The sequence below is a fragment of the Procambarus clarkii genome, chromosome 23 (assembly GCF_040958095.1).
Source record: "Procambarus clarkii isolate CNS0578487 chromosome 23, FALCON_Pclarkii_2.0, whole genome shotgun sequence".
NCBI lineage: Eukaryota > Metazoa > Arthropoda > Malacostraca > Decapoda > Cambaridae > Procambarus > Procambarus clarkii.
Window position 1 is genome coordinate 44874721 of NC_091172.1, and position 12764 is coordinate 44887484.

Here is a 12764-nt window from a genome sequence, read left to right on the forward strand (position 1 = left end):
GCTATCCAAGGAATCTTGTGGTGTAAGTACCTAAAAGTTATTTTATGATAAGCATGATGAAGCTTTGGACACTATATTATAATAAATAAATAAATAATGTCTCAGGTGCATTTGTGATGAAATCTAATCTTTCTAGGATGATATTAGCGATATCAGTGAGGGAGCCGAAGAGAAGAAGATAAAAGAGAAAAAAGATACTACTTCAACTAGCAAGTCTATTATTGTTAAAATAGAAAACCATATCCATTCCAATGATGAAAATGTGGCTTTGAGAAAGTTGGTTAATATAACGCCTGAGACTATATCAAAAAAACAACGTTATTGTGAAATTAATACTCAAAGTTTATTACAAATATTAGAATGGTTTGCTAACCACGATGGAACCAATGTGTTGCTGTATGAATTTGTCCACAGTGCATCATGTCAAAAAAAAACTTGTACCCCGATTTGTCTAATGTTTCGCCGGGTTCGTCATCATGTAGTAGTTTCTAGACATCCACATTGTTCGGTGTTAATCTTATATTCAACCCTCTTGCATACACATGTGTCTTCATGTGTTAATGATGATTGTGGGTTGCCTGCTTGTCATAGACTGAAAACCACCAGATCAACTATAAAGTTTCGTCTTGCCAAAAAGAAGTGTGGTTGTTAACTCAATGTTGTCTGCTGGATATATATTATTGTTAAAATTTTTAATTCGACCTATTAACAGAAGCGCATTATGATATTGATTGAAGTGTTTTTTTTTGTTTTGTTTTTTCCATAATATTTGACAAACGAACTTCTGTGAAGAAAAGACGCTTTCCTATTTCTGCAACGGAGGCCTGTCGCTGGATATTTATTGATTTGTACTAGTTAGTGATATGTTTTATTGAATGTTTTCTTCATACCACTGACTAGTTAAATTAATATATATTTACAAACATAAGGCAATTGTGATCTGTTGTAGGTCATTTGGTGAGATGGTGTGTTAAATGGTTTCACCATAATGTGTGAGGATTCGATGAACATTGTTTTAATTTCACTGGTCGAATCAAATAGGGGCAATCATCAGTTTCAGATGCTTCACCAACAACCGGGCTCATCATCAATGGCATTACATATTGCAATCTGTGCTCCTTCCTACTTCAATAATGAAAATGATGAGGTCTTGCGAAAGTGGAATCAACTTCGAGCTTTTTGGGGGTTTGGTAAAGGTAAATATGTGGATTTTATTTTTTTTCAATGTGGTAGTGAGTAAACCATTATGGAAAACTTAGTAGATTTGACTAGTTGTTTATAATATTGTAAAATGTATATAATTAAAATAGTATAATTTTATGAATTTTATTCCAGGTTATTATTCGTCCAATATGTCACCTGTAGAGTTCACATCTGAAAATCCATATTGTCGTTTCAAAGTAGTTTGCTATACAAAAATTCCCAATTATCGTAATGAAGATGGTATTGTGCAAATTATAATTGGAAGGGGCCTTTCAGAAGTGGAGTAAGTAATTAATATTCATATACTTGTATAATATTCTAATAATTTTTCAGTGTTAAATATGACTAGGATCCGGGAACATTAAAAAATGTTTTTTTTTATTTTTTTTTTTATTCTTCCAGGGCCTACAAACAGGAAGTTATTTCAGCATTGAGTCTATTATTCGGAGGTAATGAAGTTGTTGTTAATGAAATTTTTGCTGCTGAAGTACCAAACAAAACGAACTTCAGATTTTACATTCAGCAAGTTTTTCCTAATGGTAAAAGAATTTTAAAGATTTTATAATGTTTTCCCTAATAATAATTATCATAAAAAATGATTTCAAGTATGGTATTATGCAAACTGCTCTATATTATAATATACCTTCTAGGAGAGATTCAACGTGCATCTACCACTGACACCTTTAGTCATATGTTAAGAGCATCATACAATTCAATTTTTAAGGTAAGCCTAAAGTAAGCCTTATTATAGCTTGCACCAATATATTTAATGGGAATTGATATCAGGTTGGCTTAAATAATCAAATTAGCTTAAAAGGGACATTATTAATGGAACGTTTTTTGATAGACAGACAGAGACAAAAATGCCTACTTTTTCTGTTTCAGAATTTGTTTATTGAACAGATTATTCCAATGTTGACTTTAACTGAACAACAAATGAAGAAATATCTTGATACACCGCAAAGAGGTAAATGATTTTGATATGACCAATCCATCTACTTATCGTGACATAATGACAAAAGTGAAGATATTACGGGGTATTTTTTTCCTACATTTGTGGAATTAAAAATTAAAATAAATTATTTATTGTTTATAGGAATTGATCCAGCATTGTGGGAACTGGGCAAGCAAAAAAATCCTGACCCAAAGAAATTGATACCTGTTGTAAAAGTGGGATTTCAGGAATTACAGAAACAGTTCAAGTATCAAGAAGAATATGGTAATAAAATTCATAATAGTATGAAGAATATTATGGATGATATAAGACAATTAAGTTGTATGCAGACGACAATTAAAGTTACCATTCAGAATTTTAAGTTGAAACAGACAAATATAATGCGCCGAGTTCTAAAATTGGTGTCAGCACAAGAGGTTGAAAGGAAAAAAAATCTACCACTAGAAGAAATAGAGGATCAGATTCGACTGCGATTAGAAAACTTGTATATGCAGCTGCAGGACCTCAAGGGATGTTTGAATGAACTAATGGCTCAGTCTATAAAGCCTGGTAGTTTTCCGCGAGCCCAACGGTATGGACTGGTTGTTGACAAAGTGCAGGATATATTACAATATCTAAAATGGCAGCAGGATGCACTTCAGGCTATAGTTAACATACTTAAGGAAGATATACAAGTGGTCGTTAACATAAAGAAGAACATCAGCTAAGTTTTGAGAGTTAAGGAAATTGGCTAACCGTCAACCAACTTCCCCAAACCACATTCAAACATTGGTAATTAACCCTATCATTGTTTAACACCTCCCTCCACCCTTTCAGGGAGGGTATGATGCTACACTGAATTTTTTTTTGTTCGTAACTAGCAACACACATTGAACTGATGATATTTCACTCTCAGGGAGGGTATGATGCTACACTGATTTTTTGTTTGTAACCCGCAACACACACATTGAATTGATGATAGTCAATAAATTAAATTTTAGTCTAGTTCCTTTTTTTTTTTTTTTTTTTTTCACATACAATAAGTGCACTCTGCCCATTAGGCAAAGTATTATAATAATTTTGCTAGATATTGATGACACTGACATTTTAACGGAAACTTGAAATAATTGACCTAGAATGTAACAACAATGTTTGTGTTGTCTTACAGGAATAATTTAGTCAAATAAGCACAAACTATAAACTGCCAGCTTAACCAAGAAAGCCTGTCAGTGATTGGTCAATATAAAATATTCAGCGTGTGAGGGTTAATATCAGAGTCAGTCGATTTTGCTCCAGCATGGAGGACACACCTACAATTTCCTCTCCATTAACATGTGGACAGAAACAACAAGAAAGAAGTGATAATAACGATACTAGTGTTGATGAAGAACCATTACCTTCATCATCCACGTCTTTACCATTGGGACAAAAAGTTAATGAAGGGTGTGAGAGAGAAGAAGAGGTGATACAAAAAAAGGAATTTGAATTAAAAATTAACCAAATGTTGGAAAAAGGTGGGCATGGAAGCCGGAAAATTTTCACTCGAGATAAATTAGCCCAATACATCGAGAAAGTCAAAAATGCTAAATTGAAACTGACTACAAAGACCTCTCATGAATATGATCTATTGTCTCGATATGATGTCAAAAATCTATTTGGGGATGATGTCTTAGTAACCATCGACGAAACTGAACGAAGAATGAAGCGGGGGACAAAGCGTAAACTGACCAGTGACAATCGTCATTCTACTACGGCTGTAACAACAACAACAACAACAGGAGCAACAACAGCTGATCCTGGCCGGATGTGTCGTCGTTTCATACATCAAGGGCAATTGTATGATACGATTTATGATGCACACAGAGCAGTTTGTCACGGAGGAGAAAAAAGAACTTATTTTGAAGCAAGTAAAACTATCGCTAACGTCACTCAACAATCGGTGAAACTCTTTATTTCACTCTGCCACATATGTAATTTGAAACGACTTCCTCGACGAAAAAAGGGGGTAATACGGCCCATTGTATCGACCAGTTTTGCGGAGCGAGGACAAATGGATTTAATAAATATGCAAAAAGAAGGAGGATGTGTGTATAAATATATTTTACATTATCAAGATCATTTAACAAAGTTTTCGGTTTTACGAGCTCTTCGCAGTAAACGGGCGATTGAAGTGGCACGCCACTTACTCGATATATTTGCTCTCTTGGGAGCCCCACGAATTCTGCAGAGCGATAACGGCCGTGAATTTGTGGCAGAGGTGATTCAAGAGCTAAAAAACGAAATGTGGCCCAACATGCTCCTCATTAATAGCAAACCTCGTCATCCACAGAGCCAAGGGAGCATTGAACGTGCGAATGGGGATGTAATCAAAATGCTTGGCAGTTGGATGTGTGAGAATCAAACGCGAGATTGGTCAGCTGGACTTCCCTTTGTGCAATTCACCAAAAACACAGCATATTCACGTGGAATTGGCATATCGCCTTACAAGGCAGTTTTTGGTATAGAACCGCCAATAATTATGAAGATTCGTCTTTCGCCCTCAATATATAGCCAATTGTTCAATAACTGTCACTATGATGACAATGAAGAAGAAGAAGAAGAAGAAGAAGACAAAGAGGAAGAAGAAGAAGAAGACAAAGAGGATGAAGAAAAAAGAGGCAAAGAAGCAAAGGTAAAATTCCTTAATATTAATTGGTTTTGTTTTCAGTTCAACCTTGGAAAACAAAAGTCCTCAATTAATTTCTGTATACTAAAATTTTTTTTTTTTATATAATTGCAGTATTCCCTGTCATCATCAAGTCCGCTGCTGCGTCAGATTTCTTCACCGTTGCCAGACATGGAAGAAATAATTTTTGATGAGGTTGAGGAGGTTACTGTTACTGTTGCTGCTGGTGCTACAACTGCCTCTACTTCCATATTATCCCTGCCACAAATACCGCCACCTTCATTACCCCCTATATTATCACCACCAACACCATCATCACCTGGTATTGTGCTGTCGCCTAAAGTAATAATAAATAGAAGATTATGTAATTTAGAAGATGGTAAACCTAATGATAATAATAATTCTGAAGTAAATAACGATTCATATAATTTACATATTGAAAATTTAGGAACTATTAGAAGCAAAGTTTATGAGCGTCAGATAACTAATGCCTCAAAAATGTTACAATTGTCATCGGCAAATGTAACACCTGTTAGCCTATATGATAGTGTTAATGTGATAATACCTAAAGAAGATAGGGAAAACAAAACAGGAATGCGAACAATCAGTGGAATTATCATCGAAATAGACAATGAAAGAGATTTATATCGTGTAGCTACAAAATTTGGAACAATTAATCAATATTTATCAAGAAACGATTTTGATAAAACAATCGAAAGAATAATGCCAAGCGAAATTAATAAGAATCAACAACTTGGGCTTCGTGAGATTGTTCGTAGACAATCAAATTACTTTCTCAGTGATAATAGGCACTTGAAACAATTAGTATGCCACTGTAAACTTTTATCTTGTTTAAATCATAGATGTATTTGCAAAAGAAATAATCAGAAATGTACCCCAAAATGCCGGCATAATGAAAATTTATGTAAAAACTCATAGCACCAAAAAGTAAAATGCCGTTTCGCTCGTTTTTCAATATATATATGGTTGGTTTGGTTTAAATACTCATCAGTAAAGAATTATATTTTGTATTTGGGCTTATTATTTATTACCAGTTCACAAACTGTTATTTTGATTGATTCTGACAGAGGTGAGGAGACTAAAAATAATCTAATGAAATCAGCCTTATTAGGTAAATGGGGTCTTTCTTGCACAGTAGGCTGAGACGTTTGTTCTCTGGCATAGAACGTACTTCTTAGCCACTATGCAAAAAAGACCCCATTTGCCTAATAAGGCAGAGTGATTTTCTTGTTGTGTTAGTTTATTTAAGTTAATTCGTTTTAACTCAAATATAAACAAATTAACTTAAACAAACATGAAAGTTGTAGGCCAAGTGCGACGTCCCCTAAAGCCTATAAAAAATTAGAGGTCATTCATACAATTAACTATAGTATTTGGAGGAGCCACTTTGCAATTTCCGAGAACACACCAGATTACATCAGACTTCTGAATTACAAAAACGTTTCCTCTGGGGAATAGCAAATGAGTATATATGACAGGAAGGATTTTGATATTTCGAGTCAGTAACCCAAGACAGACATATGGGCTGAATAAGTATTGGTCATCATTATTTGATATTATATAACCATCAATTAGGTTATGACTGAATCTATCAAATATCTGAGACTCATATACGAGACCAACTGGCTCATAACACTTTACATACTGTGGATACCTATTTATTTGCCCACTCCTCCTGCGAGTACAACTCCATCTTTTCTTTAAGGCTCCCATGACATAAGTTTTTTCGTCCATATTCTGATTACTGGTTCCTAAAGCCATTACGCCTAAGGTTATAGGCTCTTTCAATATTTCAGCCCTTTTATAACCAAATTTATATAATATTAGCGAAGGTACACAGAGACCAATGGGAATTTTCTTGCCTTGTAATTTACATTTTATAGTCTTCTTTGCAGTACCTTCCCTTTCATGTAATGTCGTTGAAGAAGCATTACAAAGGTCAGGTATTTTTAACCTCTCGAATATTGAAAGAAATGGAATATTATACTCATCTTCATTAAACCACTCACAGATTTTTCGTTTCCTTTTAATTTCAAAACGGGGATGAATAAATGTCAACCTTAGATCTACTGGATACAATTTACAAACTTTTTGATCTGTTTTAAATGAAGGAAAAATTCCACATCTTTCGGCATCAGTTTCCATAGTTTTTATTACTTCTTCATAAAATCTCCCAACTATATCGGAAAAGTTGGGAGGTTCTCCATTGTCGAGGGTACCATTTGCAACTGTGAACTTTGATGTAATTTGTTCTTTCCATGTAATGTAGTTTTTAGGTAGCAATACTCGTATTGACGGAGACTCAATAAAGTATATCAATACTGGTACATCTTCCGGATGTATTAATTCAGCGATTGCTATGAACCCTCCTTTTTTTGTTTTTTCATATTTTACAAGTGTATAACCTGAATATTCGATGGGAATGAAGTTTGAAAGTTTATCAACAAGCCAGTCCTTCCCAATGAGGCAATATATTTTAATATCTTTATAATTGTTCAACACGCCTAATGTAGCAGAGGCATATTCTCCACAAATGGCAGCTGATCCTCTTGCTTGACCAATTATGTAGCTGGCAAGTTTCATTTTAGGGGTATGGATTGAAATCATAATTGTAATCTTACCTAATAAAAAATATATCCTTTTATAATGAATAAATATAAAAAAAATCCACTATATAAAGAAGTGTGTGACCAAGAAAATCAAAGTCATTAATCCTATAAATTAAGGTAATGGATTGGAATCAATTATTAGTATTATTATTAATATTGACCGTAAGAAAAAGTACTACTGTTTGTTTTGCTCATTCTATAATTCCATGGGCTCCATTATCTATTAAAACTCCATATATGACATTTATAAATGACCCATTCCATCCTACATGGCAAACAAGACATCAACAATCAAAAACAAAATTATTTAAAGAAAAAGTAATGATCCCAACTGTTTATAATATTTCATTTTCAATAACATGTGGTGCATGTTATACATACTCTTATTTCTTATATCCAAAATTAACTATAAATGTAGATATAAATGAAGAAACAGAGGGACGCTTATTATACGAAACTTTTCCAGATCATAATAAATACTATATAGGATGTAAAATATATGAATGTAAAATGACCACGGTTAAGATTAAATTAAATAACCCTTTGGAAACATTAGAGGGAAGAATAATTTGTCATTTGAATCGTGGTATTCAACATACTAAAGAAATTCTACTCTTTAAAGGAATAAGTAGAGTAGAAATACGTAAAGTAGAAAACAACCAGTGTGCACTTCCTATTAACTTAACATTGTTGAATTCTTTCATTTCAAGCCGAACTTTTAGTAAAAATGAAGATATTTGCTATATATATCCGATAGTAAGTAGTACTAGATCGTTTCTTTTCAAAGAGGAAACACCGTTATTAGTATACCAGATTAACTATACACATCAATCAAATCATGTTGGATTATCTCAAGAATTGTGTTTTAAATTCCAATGGTTGTTTTGGGTTTTGGGTTTGGGGCATTTTTTGATACATTAGACATTGATAAAGAAATAGTTTAAGTTTTTGATGGGATGTTGATGTTTATTAACATAAATTTTAGTTTAAAGTGGTTCGGGAAGTTCGTATGAAATATACTCTCCTATTTCTTCCTGCCTTTTTTTTTTTTTTTTTTACTTTTAACACATATAATATAATATAATTGAATAATTAATAAACTTACTGAAATTATAATTATTATTATACACAAAACAAACAAATATTGATGCATATAGGTAATAGCATGCGAATCAATACTTTTTTTACAATTACCAATACACTGTGCTATATAGAGTGTCCCATTTAAATCTTCTCGAAGAACTTTAAGTATAGGACGAGTCTTATTATTATATGTTGTTATATTGTCAAGAATGCTATCTTGTTCATCCAATATTTTAATATTATTCTCATCGTACACAAATTTGATAACAACAGACGACATTCTATTTAAGGTATCACACTTTTCTGATAATTTATTAACATTATTCACAACCTTTATTTGTGAATGACTGTGATCCAAACATAGTGTCTTTCTTTGACCATCTATTAAAAACTTAACATAGGTATCTGCTAAGGGCGTCAGAATAAGATATTCCTCTTCGTTACCTGAGGCAGCAATTTGTAAATCATATTTCATTGATGATGATAATTTTCTGTATGGCCAGCCTTGAGGGCAACCTAGAAGAATATTGATATGGCTAAATATTACAAATCTTCCTATTAATTTACTTGTTGTGTTTTGATTCAGTCGTCTTTTCATTGGTAATTGAAATTTATTTAATATAAATAGTTGTGAAACATTCCCAAATTTTAACTCTGCATTTAACCATTTATGTTGTTCTGTATTATTATATCCTAATAATTCATTTAAATTTCTATCGTAATAAATAGATATTATAAAATTGAGGTTATTTCTTACAAACCAAAATTTAATTGAATCTTCAAATATTGTCAATCTTTTTCCATTTTCGTTGACTGCACATTCAGTATATAAATGGGGATTGTGACTAACTATTACTCGTACTGATAACAAAACAAGAAGAAATATCTTTCGTGAAATTATATTCATTTTTTTAAAAGGTAAGAGTATTATTTCGATGTGTCAGGGTGGTGTTGTGAATTCTAGTGGTCTCAACGGAATTCCCCCACCCCCCTGCCTCCATCCGGGAAAGTCCCATCCTGTCAGGGTATAAATATTAAAGGACTCGAGGTTCCACACACATCAGTGTGTCCCTGCTACACCCAACAGTATGGACCATGGGGTCCCTACTATAAATCACCTCTCTAAGGGTTTAGCAAGAGATTTCTCCAGTAAAGTAAAAGGTGAGTTGCAAATCTTTTCTGTTTTTAAGGTGCCGTGACCCTGGAAGCCATTCACAGAGATAAGATATTATTAGCTTGTAGTCTTTGCGATACAGAATGGTGATGATCATACATACTTCATAGGATCAATTCAAGTGTATAACTGCCGAGTTCCTTGTCCGAAACTCAGGACAGATGTGGTGGCTATAAAATGAAAAATCAGAGCAAAAGATTTTCCTAGTCATAGCTGGTTATTTATTTATTTTTTATTTTTTTTTATAGATCCAGATTCTGAAATTCAGGATACAAGGAAAAGAAGCGTGTCCTTTTCCGAAAATATGGAAAAAAAAATGACGGATGAAGATTTTAATTGGACTCCTACTTACTCGCCTCCTCTAATTTCTTTAGATCAATCTTCCTTCCTTGCCACAACACACCCACCATCTCATTCTCATTCTCCTTCTCCTCCTCCAATTAGTTATCTAGATAAATTTTCCAGTACAATTTCTATGACTTTTAAAAGTTCCAAAACCCCACCTCCTTCTCCTCCTCCTTCTCCTCCTCCTTCTCCTCCTTCTTCTCCTTCTCCTCCTCCTCCTCCTCTTCCTCCTCCTCTTCCTCCTCCTCCTTCTCCTCCTCCTTCTCCTCCTCCTTCTCCTCCTCCTTCTCCTCCTCCTTCTCCCCCTCCTTCTCGTCCTTTTCCTCCTTCTTCCCATCCTCCTCATCCTCCTCCTCCTCCTCCTTCTCCTTCTCCTCCTTATTCTCTAAGACTTAACCTGGCCCAGCCCCTTCAATTACCAAACAAATAATGACTAACAAACACACAACTTAGTTATTTATTTATTTCATTTCGTTTGTAGATGACAAAAGTTCCTCAACGCCGCCCTCGTCGTCGTCATTTATGTCGACCTATCTTTCTACACACAAAAAAAATAAGAAAAGAAGATGCCCAGAGATATGGCGAAGCAATTAAGGAACTGGAACCACCTGATAGGCTGTGTATCACTCTACCAACCGTTCTCAGGACTCCTGAAGAAAGGATTTTAAGGAGTAAGCCATGTCAAAATAAATGTAATTTTTTTTGACCTTTGACCCTTTTGAAACGAAAGATATGCACTTTGAGTTTCAAGCCAAACAAAGTACTATTACTTTTGCTAATGTAAGGATATATTTGGGATCATCACATGATATTTTTGAAATTTTCAAAAGAATTTTATATATTATTCCTAATGTTAACTTAGCCAAAATATTTAAGATTATCCCATCTTATGAGGATAAAGAGGTTTTGAACCTCTCTAACAACCTTAAAGCAAATTTTTCAATCGACATATATAAGTGTATTTTTACAAAATTTTATAGGAAATTATTCACACCTGACATTATAAGCCAATTGGTTCATCACATTGGCTACTAGAGCTAGCTGGTGTCTTAAATAATCACTAAATGTTAATATCATCATTTGAAATTTTAGTTTAAGTTGATGTTTCACATTAATTTAGTTGAAGTTATACTTCTTGGAATAGTACTGAATAATCATGTCTTTTTTAATAAATATTAAAAAAATGAGTGAATTCCTCGAAAATACTGAAGAAATTGATTTTTATCTACAAATAGATCCGTTATATATTGATAAGACGGAATTTCATATTTTAAAAGTTTGGGATATTATAAATAAACATAAAAATTCAAATGTAACATATAACAATATTCTAAATTTATTCTATAATAATGAATGTGAAATATTTTCCAATGAAATATATTTGAAATTAGTTAATGGTTTTTATATTCCCAAATTTGATATAATACTTAATGTTATTTGAAATTTAAATTAAATTTAATGTTTATAAAAACTGTATATAAATTTATTATATTTGTTATTAATTAATCCCAATATACATGAATATTTCTCTTTTCTTTTTGAATAGCTTCTACTAATAATAATATTACATCTTTCATAAGAAACGAAGAGCTAACTTTTATATCATTTTGCTTAATAATTATTTCGAAAGGTGACCTAAAAATAGTGAGTGTTTTTTTATTCTCACTTTGGTACCAACACTTATTACAATTTCCTCTCTTTACCACAACATTTTGGAGATTAGGTAAATATAATACCCAAGAATTTAACAGCTCTTCAAATTGTTTTACTTCTGATGGTACAGCTATAATTAAGTTCTCTGATTCTTCAATATACTTTATAATATCTGTAAACTTTTGTCTTACTCTCTTTTGGTAATAAGGCTCGTCAGCCATTATGTCAAGTTTCAATAATAAATAATAATAGGAGGATTCAGCTTCCAGTCCCTCTTAAAAGACTTATGTATGTACAAAGGATCAGCAATATAAAGAAAATTATAGAATATTAAAAAAAATATGAAAATTGGTAACAAGAATTTGAGTAGTTGGCCTGACAGAATTCAGTGTCGTGCGCCGATCATATTTGCACGATAAATATTTTACTTCTGACATATATAGGTTCTCTGATTCTACAATATCCTTTATATTATCTTGTAAGCTTTTCTCTCTCTCTCTATTGTTTAGTGATAAGGATCATGTACCAATATGGCGAGTGTTTCATTCATATATCGATGTATTGAGACTTCAATAGAATTTACTAGTATCAATGAAATTAAACAGGGACACTTATCCACTAGAAATAATATTTTTGAAATAATTATTAATAATAATAATAATAATAATAATAATAATAATAATAATAATAATAATTTAGGAGGAGGAGGAGGAAATGTAATTAGTCGTCCTAGGTTGGTTTTAAAACGATCGCTGCATCAACCAAAAATTAAACAATTTTAAAAAAAAAACTCAGAGATAATTACACAAAAATGTGCTGAATTATTATGTAAGGAGCCATATAATGAACTCTTAGCAATGAACCAAAAATGGCAATGTAATATTTTTTGTCCTTTTCATGAAGTTCGTGGTAAATCTCGTACACCTTCAGGTAGACTTTATATTCATCGTCATCATTTTCACTGTTATTCCACAAATTGTAATAAAAGTGTTTCAACTGAGAAACTCCTAAATTTTCTCTTAAATAAAAACCAAAAATGATTTCTTCGACATACCAGTATTTTCTTCAAATTCCTGT

General features: G+C 32.6%; 1 protein-coding gene across 1 annotated transcript in view; it reads left to right on the forward strand.

Annotated features, from left to right (window-relative positions):
• LOC123752541 (nucleoporin p54-like) overlaps window positions 1-2865 on the forward strand; it is a 168229-nt gene extending 165364 nt beyond the window's left edge. The window contains exons 2-3 of the mRNA XM_069329828.1: window positions 2095-2170; window positions 2300-2865. Coding sequence (XP_069185929.1) covers window positions 2095-2170; window positions 2300-2865 — 642 coding nt within the window. The remainder of the gene's footprint in view (window positions 1-2094; window positions 2171-2299) is intronic.
• The last annotated feature ends 9899 nt before the right edge of the window (window positions 2866-12764 follow it).